Consider the following 21,927-nt stretch of genomic DNA (forward strand, 5'->3'; position numbering starts at 1 on the left):
TGCTGTGCTCACAATGCGTCACATGGCCTAAGTAGCGAAGGATTCATTTTGGCGTGACTATCTTAACTATTGTAATCTGTGTCAACCTAAGTGCATTATTGCGCAGTATAAATATATGTTAAAAGATTCATAATTTTATAATTTGTAGCTACCTACTAGCCTACTACCTAACCACCTATTTACATCTACCTATCTATCCTATTATCTCGAGTCGCAAGAAAGATCTCAAATAATTTTGGGTTGGCAACAGCAACACTGAACTAACAAAACGTCAACAAATTTTGAGGTTAGGCGTCGCATCGTTTTGGTTTACTTTTGTTATTTTACGTATTATGTAGAATTATATTAATAAAAATGAATTCACCGAGCCACGAAAACGAAGAACCATCTTCCACAAGTGCGGTGGCGGAGGCCGACACTGGCGGCATCAGCGGTGACAAGAGTGCGTCGGAGAAGCCTCGGCCGCCCGCCAAGCGGCGCCTCTCCAATACGGTGATCGAGATCTCTGATACCGAAAGCGATGATTCCGATGTTTGTGCCGTCAATTCGTACCAAGCCTCGGCCGACGAAGTCAAGAGAATCCGTGGGGGTGAGTTCGACATCTTCGCTTAGATTTTTTCTTGCCCCTGTTTTTGTGATATTGAGAAGCGCGGGAAACAGTGTTTGTTTATGATTATATCCAATTGGTGTTGTTGTAAATTAGTGGAATTCTTTCCTGTTGGAATTAAGTTAAAAATGTTTTGGTAGATGAGTATTCTTCGTCGTCATCCTCATCAGACTACAGTTCCGACTCGGAGTCACCGTGGGAGGACGACTCCGTACTGCTGGAGGATGAGAAACTGACCGGAAAGCCAGTGCGGGCCTTCCTCAACCCCAGAGCTAACAGGATGGAAGATCCAAAGCTCAACCCTACCTTTAAGGTAAACAACAATTTCTTATTGGATATTTTCATGTAAGTTAACTTGCTATATTGAAAGTTCATAGAAATATTATGGGTGATGGTGAGGTGATTTGTGGATACTACTAGATGAATAATAAACTTTTTGCTTTTGAATAATTTATTTCTGTTATTTTTTTTTTTTATCTTTTTCCCATTAATATTTAGTTGATATTTTTTATTTACACTAGCATTCTTATTTGTTTACATTCATTCCATTTTACTACTTTACCTTTACAGACTTAAATGATATCTCTTGGATTTTTTGCATTACATTTTCAATTTAGGGCTATCAGAATAAGCCAACTGCTTTCACGTCACATTAAACAGATATAATGTTTCCAGGCTGAAGAATTCATAGAAAGACTGTCATCACACTGGAAAGACTTTAAAGACCACAAAAGTGATGGGGTAACATTAACATCGGAGCCGTTCCGCCTGTGTAGGCTACACAACCTGCTCTCCAACCCGGACATCATCAACAACATTGTTGATGATATGAATACCCTGGACTGGACTCGGAAGAAGATGGATTTGTATGAGTTCCACCAGACAGCGGACCTGGCAAGCCTCACGTGGCAGCGGAGTATCCGTGGGATCTATGAACTTTTGAAGACTGAAGTTATGAGTTTGGTGAGTGCTTTTAAGCCTGATTATATCTTTATGTATGTATGTTTCTCATTTTGCCTCATTGCTACACAACTGACTTACTTTAGGAAAGAGCACTATTAAATTTATGTACATAACTTAGAAAAGAGTCATTGTTGCATGTTGTTATACATGGTCTTTCAGTCTTTGTGAGACTGCTGGCTCTGTCTACCCGGTATGGAATATATTGTGCGATTATATGTTCAACCACCTGTAAATTAGTATTTGCTTTTAGGTAGCCAAGGTGACCGGACTAGAGCTGCGCTCCGTCTCCGCCTCGTGTTCACTGTACGGCCCCGGAGACCACCTGTTGGTACACGATGACATGCTGGCAGATCGCCGGGTGGCCTTCATCTTGTACCTCGCGCCCTGGACACCTCCTGTATCCAATGGAGTGGAGAATGGAGCTAGTAATCATTGTGATAAGGTTGGTTACATTATTTTATGTTTTGTACATATCTCCATTCTTGAGCTATATTCTACTAGTCCGGGAAAGAGAAGAAGAGTAGAACTCTACCTAAGTAAAAGTGGGTTTTTGTGCAATTCTCATCAAGAATTCACCTGATTAATACCTGTCATTCATAACCTGAGTTATTAATGTGGCTGAAGCGAAAGAAGTAAGCAGAGATCGTGGCAAGTGGAAAGATGAAGTCTCAGCCTACCTTTACGGAGAAAAGGTGTGATTTTGTGTATGTATATCATAACGAGTGTCCCCATTATGTGAGCAGGAAGAGGAGGAAAGCGGTCCGGGCTGGCGCTGGGAGATGGGCGGCGCGCTGGAGCTACTGTCGCGGGGCGCCGGCGGGCAGCCCGAGCGGGTGCGGCGCCGCGTGCTGCCGCGCAACAACACGCTCGCCTTCTTCAGGGTCGCGCCCGACTCCTTCCACCAGGTAGCCACATTTTATGAAAAGGGAGTTCTCATGGGAGATGCTTCATGTTAAATCTTGACGCACCCAATCTTGGATCATGATTAAAAAAGGTGCATTCGTGCATTCTGGTGTCTTCTCCAGAAAGTTGAGGATGTAACCGGGACTAATGCCAGGAGGAAGAAGTAACAATAAATATTCGTATGACTGACTTTTTGAACTGATGAACAGTTTGATGATTAAATATGTGGCGAAGATAAAAAAAAATGATAACGATTGTGTATATGTGTAGGTGGGCGAAGTGTTGTCGATGGAGCTGCCCCGGCTGTCCATCAACGGCTGGTTCCACGGCCCCGCTCCCCCCGCGTCCCCCGAAGCCCCCGCCGCCCCCGAGCCCCCCGCAGACCCCGAGCCGCCGCCCAAACTACACAACGAAGTGGTAAGTCATCTTAGATACATTGGGGGAACCCAACCGTCTTGATGTTTGTGTCTTCTAGTTTTATGTACGCAAAATTTCAAGGAGATCAATTCAGAAGATAACGCTTGAGGAGACAACAAACAAACAAACTTATGTAACTAATTATTAACTTTATAATATTAGTTGAATTAAGTAGTTATTTCTGTTTTCCATTCTCTAGGTACTCCTGAACGAGTGGATCGAGCCCACGTACATGTCTCCTCGCAACCGAGCTCAGATCCAGGCCCAGATGGAGCGGGAGAGCGAAGCCAGCCTCCAAAACTTCCTGCAGCCGCACAAATACCAGGAGCTGGTCACCGCACTCAGGGATCCTGGTCAGTGCCTTATCTTGTAAATGTGTAGGGGTAAGAATGGATAGTAGGAGATACTATGTGTTTCCAGCATTTAAGAATCGAACCTCTTATAAATCCCCTGCAAGACTACTGGACTTGATTCGTATAATCGGCAATTGGAAGAGCAATGGGTGGTGGGATAGTGTCCGTTAAGTTCTCACTCACCTGAAATCTGATTTCCCAGATTCAGAGATGATTTGTTTCATGTCTTACTCATACCTCTCTCGAGTCGCTTCTAACGAATCGATCTAGCTGGTTATACGATAAGGTTTAAACGACAATATGTCCGTTGTACAGCGGTTGAATGGGAGCTGGTCGGTCCTGCGAACCAGCGGCACCACGAGCGGATTTCCGAGTCGTGGCTCCTGTCACAGGACGAGAGTCACGCGGCGCGCGCGCTGCTGCGGCTGCTGAGCTCGGCGGCGTGCGCGCGCCTGCTGGCCGACTGCACCGACCTGGCGCTCAGCGCGGCGCGCGTGGAGCTGCAGCGCTGGCGGCCCACACACTACACGGTCAGTCTCACACACACACACACACACACACACTGTAGCGCCTGCTGGCCGACTGCACCGACCTGGCGCTCAGCGCGGCGCGCGTGGAGCTGCAGCGCTGGCGGCCCACACACTACACGGTCAGTCTCACACACACACACACACACACACACACTGTAGCGCCTGCTGGCCGACTGCACCGACCTGGCGCTCAGCGCGGCGCGCGTGGAGCTGCAGCGCTGGCGGCCCACACACTACACGGTCAGTCTCACACACACACACACACACACACACACACTGTAGCGCCTGCTGGCCGACTGCACCGACCTGGCGCTCAGCGCGGCGCGCGTGGAGCTGCAGCGCTGGCGGCCCACACACTACACGGTCAGTCTCACACACACACACACACACACACACTGTAGCGCCTGCTGGCCGACTGCACCGACCTGGCGCTCAGCGCGGCGCGCGTGGAGCTGCAGCGCTGGCGGCCCACACACTACACGGTCAGTCTCACACACACACACACACACACACACACTGTAGCGCCTGCTGGCCGACTGCACCGACCTGGCGCTCAGCGCGGCGCGCGTGGAGCTGCAGCGCTGGCGGCCCACACACTACACGGTCAGTCTCACACACACACACACACACACACACACTGTAGCGCCTGCTGGCCGACTGCACCGACCTGGCGCTCAGCGCGGCGCGCGTGGAGCTGCAGCGCTGGCGGCCCACACACTACACGGTCAGTCTCACACACACACACACACACACACACACTGTAGCGCCTGCTGGCCGACTGCACCGACCTGGCGCTCAGCGCGGCGCGCGTGGAGCTGCAGCGCTGGCGGCCCACACACTACACGGTCAGTCTCACACACACACACACACACACACACACACTGTAGCGCCTGCTGGCCGACTGCACCGACCTGGCGCTCAGCGCGGCGCGCGTGGAGCTGCAGCGCTGGCGGCCCACACACTACACGGTCAGTCTCACACACACACACACACACACACACTGTAGCGCCTGCTGGCCGACTGCACCGACCTGGCGCTCAGCGCGGCGCGCGTGGAGCTGCAGCGCTGGCGGCCCACACACTACACGGTCAGTCTCACACACACACACACACACACACACACTGTAGCGCCTGCTGGCCGACTGCACCGACCTGGCGCTCAGCGCGGCGCGCGTGGAGCTGCAGCGCTGGCGGCCCACACACTACACGGTCAGTCTCACACACACACACACACACACACACACACTGTAGCGCCTGCTGGCCGACTGCACCGACCTGGCGCTCAGCGCGGCGCGCGTGGAGCTGCAGCGCTGGCGGCCCACACACTACACGGTCAGTCTCACACACACACACACACACACACACACTGTAGCGCCTGCTGGCCGACTGCACCGACCTGGCGCTCAGCGCGGCGCGCGTGGAGCTGCAGCGCTGGCGGCCCACACACTACACGGTCAGTCTCACACACACACACACACACACACACTGTAGCGCCTGCTGGCCGACTGCACCGACCTGGCGCTCAGCGCGGCGCGCGTGGAGCTGCAGCGCTGGCGGCCCACACACTACACGGTCAGTCTCACACACACACACACACACACACACACTGTAGCGCCTGCTGGCCGACTGCACCGACCTGGCGCTCAGCGCGGCGCGCGTGGAGCTGCAGCGCTGGCGGCCCACACACTACACGGTCAGTCTCACACACACACACACACACACACACACACTGTAGCGCCTGCTGGCCGACTGCACCGACCTGGCGCTCAGCGCGGCGCGCGTGGAGCTGCAGCGCTGGCGGCCCACACACTACACGGTCAGTCTCACACACACACACACACACACACACTGTAGCGCCTGCTGGCCGACTGCACCGACCTGGCGCTCAGCGCGGCGCGCGTGGAGCTGCAGCGCTGGCGGCCCACACACTACACGGTCAGTCTCACACACACACACACACACACACACACTGTAGCGCCTGCTGGCCGACTGCACCGACCTGGCGCTCAGCGCGGCGCGCGTGGAGCTGCAGCGCTGGCGGCCCACACACTACACGGTCAGTCTCACACACACACACACACACACACACACTGTAGCGCCTGCTGGCCGACTGCACCGACCTGGCGCTCAGCGCGGCGCGCGTGGAGCTGCAGCGCTGGCGGCCCACACACTACACGGTCAGTCTCACACACACACACACACACACACACACTGTAGCGCCTGCTGGCCGACTGCACCGACCTGGCGCTCAGCGCGGCGCGCGTGGAGCTGCAGCGCTGGCGGCCCACACACTACACGGTCAGTCTCACACACACACACACACACACACACACACTGTAGCGCCTGCTGGCCGACTGCACCGACCTGGCGCTCAGCGCGGCGCGCGTGGAGCTGCAGCGCTGGCGGCCCACACACTACACGGTCAGTCTCACACACACACACACACACACACACTGTAGCGCCTGCTGGCCGACTGCACCGACCTGGCGCTCAGCGCGGCGCGCGTGGAGCTGCAGCGCTGGCGGCCCACACACTACACGGTCAGTCTCACACACACACACACACACACACACACTGTAGCGCCTGCTGGCCGACTGCACCGACCTGGCGCTCAGCGCGGCGCGCGTGGAGCTGCAGCGCTGGCGGCCCACACACTACACGGTCAGTCTCACACACACACACACACACACACACACACTGTAGCGCCTGCTGGCCGACTGCACCGACCTGGCGCTCAGCGCGGCGCGCGTGGAGCTGCAGCGCTGGCGGCCCACACACTACACGGTCAGTCTCACACACACACACACACACACACACACTGTAGCGCCTGCTGGCCGACTGCACCGACCTGGCGCTCAGCGCGGCGCGCGTGGAGCTGCAGCGCTGGCGGCCCACACACTACACGGTCAGTCTCACACACACACACACACACACACACTGTAGCGCCTGCTGGCCGACTGCACCGACCTGGCGCTCAGCGCGGCGCGCGTGGAGCTGCAGCGCTGGCGGCCCACACACTACACGGTCAGTCTCACACACACACACACACACACACACACTGTAGCGCCTGCTGGCCGACTGCACCGACCTGGCGCTCAGCGCGGCGCGCGTGGAGCTGCAGCGCTGGCGGCCCACACACTACACGGTCAGTCTCACACACACACACACACACACACACACTGTAGCGCCTGCTGGCCGACTGCACCGACCTGGCGCTCAGCGCGGCGCGCGTGGAGCTGCAGCGCTGGCGGCCCACACACTACACGGTCAGTCTCACACACACACACACACACACACACACTGTAGCGCCTGCTGGCCGACTGCACCGACCTGGCGCTCAGCGCGGCGCGCGTGGAGCTGCAGCGCTGGCGGCCCACACACTACACGGTCAGTCTCACACACACACACACACACACACACACTGTAGCGCCTGCTGGCCGACTGCACCGACCTGGCGCTCAGCGCGGCGCGCGTGGAGCTGCAGCGCTGGCGGCCCACACACTACACGGTCAGTCTCACACACACACACACACACACACACACTGTAGCGCCTGCTGGCCGACTGCACCGACCTGGCGCTCAGCGCGGCGCGCGTGGAGCTGCAGCGCTGGCGGCCCACACACTACACGGTCAGTCTCACACACACACACACACACACACACACTGTAGCGCCTGCTGGCCGACTGCACCGACCTGGCGCTCAGCGCGGCGCGCGTGGAGCTGCAGCGCTGGCGGCCCACACACTACACGGTCAGTCTCACACACACACACACACACACACACACTGTAGCGCCTGCTGGCCGACTGCACCGACCTGGCGCTCAGCGCGGCGCGCGTGGAGCTGCAGCGCTGGCGGCCCACACACTACACGGTCAGTCTCACACACACACACACACACACACACACTGTAGCGCCTGCTGGCCGACTGCACCGACCTGGCGCTCAGCGCGGCGCGCGTGGAGCTGCAGCGCTGGCGGCCCACACACTACACGGTCAGTCTCACACACACACACACACACACACACTGTAGCGCCTGCTGGCCGACTGCACCGACCTGGCGCTCAGCGCGGCGCGCGTGGAGCTGCAGCGCTGGCGGCCCACACACTACACGGTCAGTCTCACACACACACACACACACACACACACTGTAGCGCCTGCTGGCCGACTGCACCGACCTGGCGCTCAGCGCGGCGCGCGTGGAGCTGCAGCGCTGGCGGCCCACACACTACACGGTCAGTCTCACACACACACACACACACACACACACTGTAGCGCCTGCTGGCCGACTGCACCGACCTGGCGCTCAGCGCGGCGCGCGTGGAGCTGCAGCGCTGGCGGCCCACACACTACACGGTCAGTCTCACACACACACACACACACACACACACTGTAGCGCCTGCTGGCCGACTGCACCGACCTGGCGCTCAGCGCGGCGCGCGTGGAGCTGCAGCGCTGGCGGCCCACACACTACACGGTCAGTCTCACACACACACACACACACACACACACTGTAGCGCCTGCTGGCCGACTGCACCGACCTGGCGCTCAGCGCGGCGCGCGTGGAGCTGCAGCGCTGGCGGCCCACACACTACACGGTCAGTCTCACACACACACACACACACACACACTGTAGCGCCTGCTGGCCGACTGCACCGACCTGGCGCTCAGCGCGGCGCGCGTGGAGCTGCAGCGCTGGCGGCCCACACACTACACGGTCAGTCTCACACACACACACACACACACACACACTGTAGCGCCTGCTGGCCGACTGCACCGACCTGGCGCTCAGCGCGGCGCGCGTGGAGCTGCAGCGCTGGCGGCCCACACACTACACGGTCAGTCTCACACACACACACACACACACACACACACACTGTAGCGCCTGCTGGCCGACTGCACCGACCTGGCGCTCAGCGCGGCGCGCGTGGAGCTGCAGCGCTGGCGGCCCACACACTACACGGTCAGTCTCACACACACACACACACACACACACACTGTAGCGCCTGCTGGCCGACTGCACCGACCTGGCGCTCAGCGCGGCGCGCGTGGAGCTGCAGCGCTGGCGGCCCACACACTACACGGTCAGTCTCACACACACACACACACACACACACACACACTGTAGCGCCTGCTGGCCGACTGCACCGACCTGGCGCTCAGCGCGGCGCGCGTGGAGCTGCAGCGCTGGCGGCCCACACACTACACGGTCAGTCTCACACACACACACACACACACACACACACTGTAGCGCCTGCTGGCCGACTGCACCGACCTGGCGCTCAGCGCGGCGCGCGTGGAGCTGCAGCGCTGGCGGCCCACACACTACACGGTCAGTCTCACACACACACACACACACACACACACACTGTAGCGCCTGCTGGCCGACTGCACCGACCTGGCGCTCAGCGCGGCGCGCGTGGAGCTGCAGCGCTGGCGGCCCACACACTACACGGTCAGTCTCACACACACACACACACACACACACACTGTAGCGCCTGCTGGCCGACTGCACCGACCTGGCGTTCAGCGCGGCGCGCGTGGAGCTGCAGCGCTGGCGGCCCACACACTACACGGTCAGTCTCACACACACACACACACACACACACACTGTAGCGCCTGCTGGCCGACTGCACCGACCTGGCGTTCAGCGCGGCGCGCGTGGAGCTGCAGCGCTGGCGGCCCACACACTACACGGTCAGTCTCACACACACACACACACACACACACACTGTAGCGCCTGCTGGCCGACTGCACCGACCTGGCGCTCAGCGCGGCGCGCGTGGAGCTGCAGCGCTGGCGGCCCACACACTACACGGTCAGTCTCACACACACACACACACACACACACACTGTAGCGCCTGCTGGCCGACTGCACCGACCTGGCGCTCAGCGCGGCGCGCGTGGAGCTGCAGCGCTGGCGGCCCACACACTACACGGTCAGTCTCACACACACACACACACACACACACACTGTAGCGCCTGCTGGCCGACTGCACCGACCTGGCGTTCAGCGCGGCGCGCGTGGAGCTGCAGCGCTGGCGGCCCACACACTACACGGTCAGTCTCACACACACACACACACACACACACACACACTGTAGCGCCTGCTGGCCGACTGCACCGACCTGGCGCTCAGCGCGGCGCGCGTGGAGCTGCAGCGCTGGCGGCCCACACACTACACGGTCAGTCTCACACACACACACACACACACACACTGTAGCGCCTGCTGGCCGACTGCACCGACCTGGCGCTCAGCGCGGCGCGCGTGGAGCTGCAGCGCTGGCGGCCCACACACTACACGGTCAGTCTCACACACACACACACACACACACACTGTAGCGCCTGCTGGCCGACTGCACCGACCTGGCGCTCAGCGCGGCGCGCGTGGAGCTGCAGCGCTGGCGGCCCACACACTACACGGTCAGTCTCACACACACACACACACACACACACACTGTAGCGCCTGCTGGCCGACTGCACCGACCTGGCGCTCAGCGCGGCGCGCGTGGAGCTGCAGCGCTGGCGGCCCACACACTACACGGTCAGTCTCACACACACACACACACACACACACTGTAGCGCCTGCTGGCCGACTGCACCGACCTGGCGCTCAGCGCGGCGCGCGTGGAGCTGCAGCGCTGGCGGCCCACACACTACACGGTCAGTCTCACACACACACACACACACACACACACTGTAGCGCCTGCTGGCCGACTGCACCGACCTGGCGCTCAGCGCGGCGCGCGTGGAGCTGCAGCGCTGGCGGCCCACACACTACACGGTCAGTCTCACACACACACACACACACACACACACTGTAGCGCCTGCTGGCCGACTGCACCGACCTGGCGCTCAGCGCGGCGCGCGTGGAGCTGCAGCGCTGGCGGCCCACACACTACACGGTCAGTCTCACACACACACACACACACACACACACTGTAGCGCCTGCTGGCCGACTGCACCGACCTGGCGCTCAGCGCGGCGCGCGTGGAGCTGCAGCGCTGGCGGCCCACACACTACACGGTCAGTCTCACACACACACACACACACACACACACTGTAGCGCCTGCTGGCCGACTGCACCGACCTGGCGCTCAGCGCGGCGCGCGTGGAGCTGCAGCGCTGGCGGCCCACACACTACACGGTCAGTCTCACACACACACACACACACACACACACTGTAGCGCCTGCTGGCCGACTGCACCGACCTGGCGCTCAGCGCGGCGCGCGTGGAGCTGCAGCGCTGGCGGCCCACACACTACACGGTCAGTCTCACACACACACACACACACACACACACTGTAGCGCCTGCTGGCCGACTGCACCGACCTGGCGCTCAGCGCGGCGCGCGTGGAGCTGCAGCGCTGGCGGCCCACACACTACACGGTCAGTCTCACACACACACACACACCGTTGTATCAATCAAATGTTGATCAATATTATACAATTTAAACCAATAAAAATAACACATAATACAGTAGGTATCGCGTGGTTCCCGGCACCAATACAAAAAAGAATAGGACCACTCCATCTCTTTCCCATGGATGTCGTAAAAGGCGACTAAGGGATAGGCTTAAAAACTTGGGATTCTTTTTTAGGCGATGGGCTAGCAACCTGTCACTATTTGAATCTCAATTCTATCATTAAGCCAAATAGCTGAACGTGGCCATTCAGTCTTTTCAAGACTGCTGGCTCTGTCTACCCCGCAATGGATATAGACGTGACCATATGTATGTATGCAAAATACATACAGTAAATATTATTGTTCCGTCACCAGTCTCCACAAAAATGTATCAACTAATATTTATACTGTGACTTATGATTTTTATCGAGAACAAATAAAGTGTAGTGTGTGTACATTCCAGCTGGTGCCGCCGCGGGAGCAGTACCAGCACGCGCGGCTGGAGGCGCTGCTGTACCTGGGCGTCCCCGAGCGGGGGCTGTGCGGGGGAAGCACCACCTACTTAGCCCCGGAGGAAGACACGGGCTCTACGCCGGTTAGTAATGTTGTTGGCAACTGAAATTAAACATGTATAGTCTATATTTTGTAACTCTTTCGCATATACTCGTACCTATATGCATTGTGATATCTATAAATATCGTTCTTTACTTACCCTCTTCTCTTACATATACATTTCTGAGGAGAAACTCGTTTACTGAGAAGCAAACTTCGACTTAATTTAGAGACCAGTATTTTATAATCTTAATTTATTTCACTACATATTGTTAGATTGTGGAAAAAAAAGATTTTTTTATTTTCCGGTTGTTTCCCGGCACCAATACAAAAAAGAATACGATCACTCCATCTCTTGATATTTCCCATGAATATTTCATTATTTGAATTTCAATTATATCATTAAGCCAAACAGCTGAACGTGGCCTATCAGTATTTTCGAGACCCCGCGAGAGATATACACGTGATTATATATGTATGTTGGTGAAGTCCAAGTTTGCGGCGGACAAGTGGTATATTTAATTGAATATTTGTGAATAAAACACTTTGTGTCGGTTAGTCGGGCATGGACGGCGCGCTGGTGACGGTGCCGGCGGTGAGCAACGCGCTGAGCCTGGTGTACTGCGACGCGGGCGCCGCCGCCTTCACCAAGTACGTGGCGCGCCTCGCCGCCGCCGCGCGCCGCGCACACTACCTCGTGCGCGCCGTCTACACCGAGTGACTGCCGCCCCACTGCATACGACACTACACTACTCTATACTAGCTGGACGGGACATAGTGACTGCCGCTCTACTCTATACTACTCTACACTACTCTATACTAGCTGGACGGGACGGTCTTTATATTGCAACTAGCGACCCGCCCCGGCTTCGCACGTGACTGCCGCTCTACACTACTCTATACTACTATACTACCTGCAGGCCAATTCTGCTATTTGTTAACCGAAACAGTTCGGCTGCGTTTCGTCTTGGTTACAGTTGCGTTTATATTATCAAACGGTATTCCAGTAACTTTACGTTGATAGCTGAAACGCAAATGAAACGGAAGCGGTTGGTTATTTGCTGCCGATGCAAAACCGTAACTTTGGACAATTCAACCAATGCAGAACCGTTGCGTTTCGGCCGGACCAACTGTCAAAATCTTATCAGAATACGAAATAATAGCCGAACGGCAAACGGAAGGTTACGTGTCCTTTAGCAGAATACGACAACCGAACCGTTTCGGCTGCGTAACCAATGCGTTACGGCTTCGTTTTGACAAATTGTTAGTAGAATACCAAAAGTTGTCATCAATGCGTTTCAGATCCGCTTCGGATTAAAATAAAATAGCAGAATTGACATGCTGAACGGGACGATAGTGACTGCGGCTCTACGCTACCTGAACGGGACGATCTTTATATTGCAACTAGCGACCCGCCCCGGCGTCGCACGGGTGCAAAATTATAAATGTTATTAAACATAAAAACCTTCCTCTTGAATCACTCTACCTGTTACAAAAAACCGCATCAAAACCCGTTGCGTAATTTTAAAGATTTAAGCATACAGACAAACAGACTAAGTAAGTGATACAGGGTGACATTTAAAACAACTGCATCCTTTTAAACATAGACTATACCCATGCTTCTGAGCCGTTTGAGCCTATTTTTATTTAAATTAAACGTCATCTTTATCACATTTAAAAAAACCTCAAAAACTACGTGACACGCTTTATTAAAGATCAATACTACAAAAAGAAATTAAAACTAAACATGTAAATAAATGTCTGAAAAATAAATTATTTTTCTAGTATCAAGATCCAGTAAAGTACAGAGTTGTCGAGATCGCTCAGAATCTACGCGTCGCTTTTCCGCCGGCCGGGGTGATATTACGTATTGAGGATCGTGGATTTTGATACTTTTATTTTTTTCGTACTTTCTGAAATATGAACCGATATTTTTCTTTTAACGTTTTTAAATATCATTTAAAAGAGTACACTTAACAGTTAAATTTATGCAGTTGAATTAAAAGTCACCCCGTATAGCGCGCCATCTTAAAATATTAAGCTCAATCGTGATGAATTTATATTTGAAGATTGTGTGCTTTATGGCAATACAATTAAATCCATTTTTAAATGGTACCTGTAAAATGACATAAAAAGGGAAGACGGTGGCAATACGATTAAATCCATGGTATCTGTAAAATTACATATAAAAGTGAATATGTCTTGATTTTTTTTTAATTTGATCTGTGAATCAAGTATACACTTAATTGAAATTTTTAAGTAACAAAATTGAAATATAATCATAAATGATTTCAAAACTTCGCCTCGCATTATACTATTTCTAAATATGTGGTCGTCCAAATCAAAAGGGACCTTATAGCGGAAATGAGTTATGTACAGAACTGAAAACTACATAAACGTACCGAGCTATAGACCCAAGAACCAACCTTCTAACCACTACCGTTATTTTTTTACGAATTTTTGAAGTTCACTGATCGAAATTATAAGTTTTGAGAAAATCGCAATTTAAGTATGCCGTACAAAAAAGTTATGTTTTAGTGTGAAGTTATGTAACTGATGGTATACTTTGATTGACTATGATTATAACTAATGGATTTTTTTACAATCCTTGCATAAACTTGTCTGTTGTGGGAACTAGACCTGCCAACATAATGCATTATCAATGAGATGCAAAGTATCAATAATAGTATTAAAAATAAGTAAACCGCCTGTTTGTCACTAAACTTTTATCGTTTTTATAATGCTACTAATTACATAGATTTGCGAAAGGCCTTAGATGTAAATAAAAACAACACATAATTTAAAAAAAAGTAGTTTTTATTTACTAGCAAAAATTCTTATTCTTTATAAACTTTGAAATCTGACAGTAACAAAATCAACGCTTAATTACTAAATAGGTTATACATAATTGGTTAAGATGCTAATAAAGCTAAGAGATCAATGATAACTGTTAGTTATGATCTTTTAAAGTTACGTAGAGAACTGAACAATTTCTTCAAACAAATTTAAAAAGGGCCCTTATGGTAGGCACTAAACATTTTTTTTAATTTTTAGCATGCAAAATCAACATTTTAGTGCAACATTCAAGATAACTTAAATTTTCTTTTTTTATTATCACAACAAGGTATGAAAATGTTACTTAGTTAACAAATTTAGATATAAATTTTCGTAACAAGTATAATACGTAAAAAAGGACCCTTACGGCGGTCCGTTGCAGTCTGCTGACACTTATCTCTTAGTATAGTTAATTAGTTTAAGTATTTAAATAATGGTAAACAATCTTGATACGTTTTTGTCGAAAAATACATTTATAAAATAATTTATAGCCATTACAAGATGAAACAAAATGAAATAACAGATGTTCTAATGAATTACTTTTGCTATTAACCTTAGCCTATTTTAAAAATATTTTTTATGATAAAAAACATAACAAGATTGTTTACCTCTAAAGTACCAAAACAAAATATGGACTACAATAGTGGGACCTTAGACCTAAGACCTTAAGGCGGTAAATTACCGTACATCTTTTTTAAGTTTTTAAGGACTCTTTGCTTTAAATTCTTTTTATTTTGTGTTTCACTCAAATCACCATGCTTATTAACGTTATCACTAGTAATGGGATGCAAATCCTCAGCTGCCATTTCAGTTTTTAACGATTGAATTGTGTTAAATATTGTTGAATAAGCTATAGTTCGCATGTTTTCAGGCAAGCGTTCTAATTCAAACGCCACAATTCTTGCAAAATCTTCATTGCGAGGATCATTTATAGTTCGGTTATGGAAATTAATTTCTGGTAAATTTCGAGTAGTATAAAATATCTCTTGTGTACTATTACCTTCATCGTTCCTTAATGTAAATGTAATTCCAGCTTCACGAGTTTGAGTTTCTTTGTGTTCTGTAAAAAGAAAGACCAGGTATTGTAATTAGGTACTACGTCATAGTAGGAAAATTTTCCCTAATCAGATTTTTGTTCATCCAGTTTCCTTTTCTTACAAAAGTAGATACCACTGCGTATCTGGTTTCTATGGCCAGACTCTCCACAATAACTGCAAGTGGGTGATTTGCGTTTGAGAGTTACAGAAAGTGTGTTGGTTTGTATTTTACTAACACCTGGTTCAACATGTTCTTGTGTGTATTGGGATTGTTCAGAATTAGTAAGTGCTAAGGGATCGCTTGCAATAGCTAATTTAGGTTGTGGGCAAAGTATATCTTGTGAATGTGCAAGTACGAAAGGTCTTATTTTTTCAAATAAATATTTCTGCCTCTCAGAAGAAAGGCCTTGAGGTTCGATTTCTGTAGGCATACTATCCCCAAATTTATTTTCTGTGAACACGACATGCGTACTGTGACCTTCCCCGGAGCAATTTTTTGTGCATTGCAATAGCCCTATCGATGTAGACTCAGTTTTGAAATGAGAAAAGGATTTTAATTTTTGCAACTTAACACCTTTTGCGTCCGTGAAGTATTTAACCCAGTCATATGTCTTTACATTAACAGCGTCACCCGATTCATTTCCTACCAAAACAGTCATTATAGAATTTGATCGCTTACATGCCGTAACCGCTATCTCGCAAACGTCTTTGACGGTATTTACAACAGATCTTCGAAATTTTTTTTTAAATAAGCCAAAATATTGGTCTGGCGCAAACTTTGTGTGGCCTACAGGCAAAAATGACAGCTGAAAGCTCTTGTGTCTAGCAGTCATGACACGCCAAACAGCGTATTGCAAAACATAGTTATTTTTGTTTTGACCACAGCAATTATCTGCGTGGCAGATTACGTTGGTTTCTCCTAAAGACAAAGTTTCAAAAAAATTGTGGATCAATGATATCACAACGTTAGCCCCCTTTCCAATAACGCAAGCTTCAGGAATTACATACAATATAAATTTGCCTAAAGGTTCTACAGCGATACCAAAAAGGGCTACTTTGTACCCTGTTAGAAAATATAATGGGCCAACCTGTTGCGAGTCATGAGGAAGATGAATTTGCTGCGCAAAATCGAAGGAAATATGAAGAACGCCTTCAAAAGAGCACGGAGGGTGCGGGCCGAGAACACAATTTGAAACTTGCGAAGCTGATTCTGCAATTACATCTTTATAATATTGTCTCTCTGTTTGAGCTTTTTGTAAATGTTCTACGGATTCCATATATAGTTTTGTTTTCACTTCTTCGTCCATATTTCTTGATTTGGAAATGCTCATTACATTTTGTTGGCAAACATGACAAAGATCTGTACGAGGCTTTTGAATCACAATATGAGGACAAAAATCATCCCATATTTTGTACCACGAAGAACGACCTACATACGTTTTTTCTGATTTTGTACATGCCTCAACGTACTTCTCGTATATATATTGTTTTGTCATGCTACTTGGCAAAATGTTAAGATCTGGGTTACTGTAATAAGGTAAACGCCCCGGGAGCACAAGAGAATTTTGTTCTGAAAATGATTTAATAAAAGTGACAGCTGTGACACGTTGTTCTAATGTAAACGAATGATGAATGTTTTTGCTCAATTTATGCTCTTTTAATTCTACTCCATGCTCATTAACATGTTTTACAATGTTTTTAAACTTTTTCGGACCTACTCCATGGACAAAAACAAAGAAGCTTTTGCAGACAATTTTGCCCCTAAACATATACTTAACCGCGGCACGCTCCCTGTTTTTTATTTTGTGCTTTGATTCTTTTGACGTGTCTGGATTATTATCAACCAAGCAGTTTAAAGCACCCGTTAACAAAATGTCTTGATGATTTGAGTGAAAATCACAGTTACTATTTAAACTTATACAATCAAATCGAGATTTTAAAATTTCCTCCTTTGCAAATAACTTGAAACACTGCTTTTGACAGCACCCGTTTTCAAAAAATATATTTTCTTCAATCGATACAAGGTCAGTAGTTTCGCCTTCTACGAAATCTACTGTCAATATATCTCGTGTTATTATACCCGTTTCAAAATCTTCATCTTCACCATCAGCTTGTTGATGTGGTAATTTAACATTACTGACATACATCGAATATTCATCTTGGAAGGTTCTTAATTCTGACTCCCAGGTTTTATGTGATTGAATTCCTACAACAATTTGAGCAAAGATTTTGTCAATACCTAAATGAAATTCAGTGTATATTTAACACAAAATTCACATCACAATTTTTCTTACAATTTATTATGATAATTAGAATAGGCTGGTACATACGATTTGAGCGCCATCTTGAGTCAAGTTATTCCGCGCGGACAGTAACAATAATCTACCTATACTACTACTAACAAACAAAAAACAAAACAAATAAATGAGATAGACATAACCTACGCAAGATTACTGTTAAAATCAATGTAAAAATATTGTTTACCTTTTATAGTTATTTGACAGTTGCACTGGGATGTACATGCGTGATCCGATGAGAAGTTCTCAAGTTCTTTATGGTCACCTAAAACAATAAGAACAAAATTAAAAACTTTGAAGTACCTAACTTGCGCAAAAATAATACATACCTACTTATCTATTTATTGATTTGAGACTATAGGTTTTGTACTTACGTGCCAGTTCTTGAGACTTTGAAATAATTGTTGGTTGGCTATCTGTAGTATCGATATAAGTATTCACTTCTGTTTCCTCTTCCATCGCGATGGTATAGGTGTTAGTTGATTTCAAATCTATAAAACAAAAAATTTAATAAATAACAGGAGTGAGTACGCAATAGAAATACTAATTCGATTATATCTTCATGATACAAACTTACCTCAAGCATGGACATAGCCTCAAGTGTAAACGATAAACGAATTTCCTTCCGGAGAGCACCACGCGCGAACGGTCGTTCAGTTGGATCACAAAATCTTGACTGACTGAAAGTGGGTGCGAGCGACGCGTGCGACCGGCAACCGCGACGCGACGACGACTGTGCGTGAGCGAGACATAACTATCTAGCCTTGCTTCTTGTCAAAGGATACCGCCGCATATACAAAGAATGCCGCATGCAGCGCGGCGTGCGACACTAAAATGGCGGGTATACGATGAATAGTTTAGTTTATACCTACTTTGCAATATTCAAATGTCGATAAATATGGTTTAAATTACAAGAAAAACTATTTGTTAGGTCTTGCCGCGATAAGGTTCCTTTTTTACTAAACTTTAGATGGATACAAAACTTTTTTAAATTGACGTTTCGAAAAGTTGAACACATCTACATGTAGTAAATACAATCATCTTTTTAAAAATACAATTAATAAAAAAACGATTTTTTTTGAGGTATTTTACAAATTTATTAATATCTCGGAAACTAGCTACCGCCATAAGGTCCCTTTTGATTTGGACGACCACATATTACAAATATTTAACGCGCACGTAACGTACCTTTATTTTATCTCGGACGTTCCGAATCATGTTACAATGATCCGTGGTCAGCGAGCGACTGATGTGGTGACTGATGTGGTCATTAATGTACATTACGTAAGCGTTTAATACTTGTATTATTTATAAATAGCGATTACCATCAGTTGCGACTAAACAGTACACTCAACCGCATATCAAGATGCCCTTCACCAAACTCTACGACGCGGTAATAGAAGCAGTTAATTTGTGTAGTTTGATATACTGTTGACAGTACCAATACATACATACATAAAATCACGCCTCTTTCCCACAGTACCAATACACATCACTATTATAATATCATCATTCGGGATTCTACGCTAATGACATCTCGTGATGGTGATGTAAACAGTGACAAATGTGTATAAGTGATGAACTCGGAAGTATTTGAATTACAAGTAATAATGATATCAAGATATATATATTTATATTTCCACGGTTTTAGGTATGATTAATCTTTTGTTCTTAAAATAAACATACATGATGTTATACATGTACAGTCAACCGCATATCAAGTTATAGAAATGAATTAACAGTGAATTTGAGTAGATTGGTGTGCCGTTGACTGTATTTTGTATTTAAAACAGGTACTGGTTTGAAGCAAGCACCTATTAAATTAAATAAAAGGTGATGATATTAAGTCCACCTGTTGTACATTTTACGTGCATTAAGTTTAAATAAATGATACTTTTCATGGTAAAATCTTAAAAACTGGTATTTGACAATCACAAAAGCAAGATGAAACAGATTCTGTACCTGTGGTACAGATATCAAGCCCTGCTTGCGACACGACACGACGCGATGCGATGCGACCAAGTAATCTATTGAATTGTATGAAGCAATACACACAACTAATATGTGATTCAGCATTAGACACTAGTAATAAAATGGATCGCGAAGTTGTCAATTCTACGACCAATTTCAACATTGACGGGTCGCTGCGTGTCGCAAGGAGACGGACAACTGAGTAAAACAAGTGACTTACAGATAATAGTAGCAGACGAGTGTGATATATCAATAAATTAGTGTTCGTTATAATTTCAATAGAACGTATGACTGATGTAACGTTTTCTGTCATAATTCTATGTCAAACAAATTTCAGGTGATCAGATTTGAGACTGTATGAGCTAAAATTTGATGTTTAGTGCGTAAAAATTATACTATCATAAGAGATTTAATTTTTTTGGGCTTTCCATAAATTATTTTTGCTCTTATTCTTGTAATATAAAGGCTTAGGTCAGTAAATATTGTGACAGTATGATTTTAAGCGCTATTTAATAATATCACACTTGCCACGTATAGACTGCGATGTCGCAACATGGACTATAAATATAAATAAATCAAATATAAGTAATATATTGACACTATTTTTGCATCACATGTTTGTATCTGCGGATCCAATGGAATTCAAGTGTATTTTATGTATATTAAAAAAAAATATTGACGAAATTATTTGTGTAATGCTGTAGTTGCTTACAGAATTAGGATTGCTAGGTGGGTTAAGGACCTATAATTTTTAACCTATGTTTTTGTCACTTTGTTAGTGATTAGTTAATCAGTGGTTTAGATTTTAACCCTAGACTGCAATGAATTGGGTTTGTTTTTACCATGTTATTCTGGATGAAAGTGGCAATATTTGAGTCACTTTGACTTGTATAATGGAATGAGTGAGACACGGCAACCATATACTACAACCAAAACGAGTTGTATGAGTTTAAGATTTATTGTTATATCTTTGTAGACATTCTTGATTAGGCCACGAGAAGCCACCATGATTATTTTTAAATGTTTGTCAATCACTTCTTTGTTCCCTATTGCACCCTCAGCCCCTAAGTTTAAGAGCCAAGGAGTAACATTAATTTGAATTGAATGTCGATACTGCACGGCACATCAGTGTATCTGTCTGGAAAGATTTCGTATTCCGTGCGCTGTTATTAATACTTTAAAAGGTATTTAATTTTATTTAAAGGTATTCGTACATAAGTTGATATAAGCAACACACGTTCACAGGGGTTCAAGTCTGTAAAAATTAAATTTTGTCGATAAAGTCTTTAATAGATTAGTGTTAGATATGTTGTCTTCAATTACTGTGACACAGAGTTGGTAGAGACTGTCGGTGGTTGAATGAATAAGGTGCCCGAATAATATGCGTGTGCGCACGGGTTGAAATACTCGGCCACGTACCTATGACTCTTCTGAGTTATGAGTAGTCACATTAGATTTGAGTGTTAACCGACTTACGGTGAGAGAAAACGAAGAAACCTGCACATTCAGGCAAATGAATGTGTAACTATGATCCAATAAATGGTAGGTTCCCCTGCAAAAGTTACTCAGGTTCGACGCTTTTTGCTTCGAATAAAAACCAGACTTACCCAATTCAGGTACCATAATCACGGGCGCACCCCAGCTCCTAACGCCAAGAGCGTTTGCGGCATTTTTTAGCCAATAAATTGTTCATTCATTCAAAGAATGATGGAATCTACCGAATGTCAAACACTGTAAGACTTTGATACCATACACGTTTTTACAGACTTGCCTCCCCCAAGTGTCAATCGATGTGAAGTTTGGCCCTAGCTCGCATTTCATTTCAAACATTTTGGTTCAGCTTATGTGCCGGCTGATGTGGGCACCGGTCCACCGTTCCTCGCGCTGACCTTAGCAGTTAGTTCCTCAGAGATAGGTAGCTGCTATTCGCAGAGGCTCATTCGAGTGCCCGTAATGGTTTTAATTTATATAATAATAGCTATATTTTGTACATATTGTGATAGATTTATTAATTAAATAATAAGAAATTGATGTTGTGTTTCATTTAATATTTTGTCTCGT

The 21,927-nt window shown here is 48.0% G+C and overlaps 2 protein-coding genes across 2 annotated transcripts; one reads left to right on the plus strand and one right to left on the minus strand.

Annotated features, from left to right (window-relative positions):
* Positions 1–253: 253 nt before the first annotated feature.
* On the plus strand, positions 254–21,897 carry LOC106140247 (prolyl 3-hydroxylase sudestada1). The gene is made up of 10 exons (XM_060950516.1): positions 254–589; positions 748–920; positions 1,283–1,570; positions 1,821–2,012; positions 2,314–2,475; positions 2,744–2,890; positions 3,090–3,243; positions 3,559–3,773; positions 11,638–11,769; positions 12,286–21,897. The coding sequence occupies exons 1-10, from the start codon at positions 355–357 to the stop codon at positions 12,445–12,447; spliced, it is 1,860 nt and encodes a 619-aa protein (XP_060806499.1). The 5' UTR covers positions 254–354; the 3' UTR covers positions 12,448–21,897.
* Positions 15,030–18,398, minus strand: LOC132901740 (uncharacterized). The gene is made up of 3 exons (XM_060950517.1): positions 18,270–18,398; positions 18,083–18,160; positions 15,030–15,621 (listed from the first exon to the last, which is right to left on the minus strand). Exons 1-3 carry the CDS (start codon positions 18,352–18,354, stop codon positions 15,227–15,229), a joined length of 558 nt encoding a protein of 185 aa, XP_060806500.1. The 5' UTR covers positions 18,355–18,398; the 3' UTR covers positions 15,030–15,226.
* Positions 21,898–21,927: the final 30 nt, after the last annotated feature.

This window comes from Amyelois transitella, chromosome 21 (genome assembly GCF_032362555.1).
Source record: "Amyelois transitella isolate CPQ chromosome 21, ilAmyTran1.1, whole genome shotgun sequence".
Lineage (NCBI taxonomy): Eukaryota > Metazoa > Arthropoda > Insecta > Lepidoptera > Pyralidae > Amyelois > Amyelois transitella.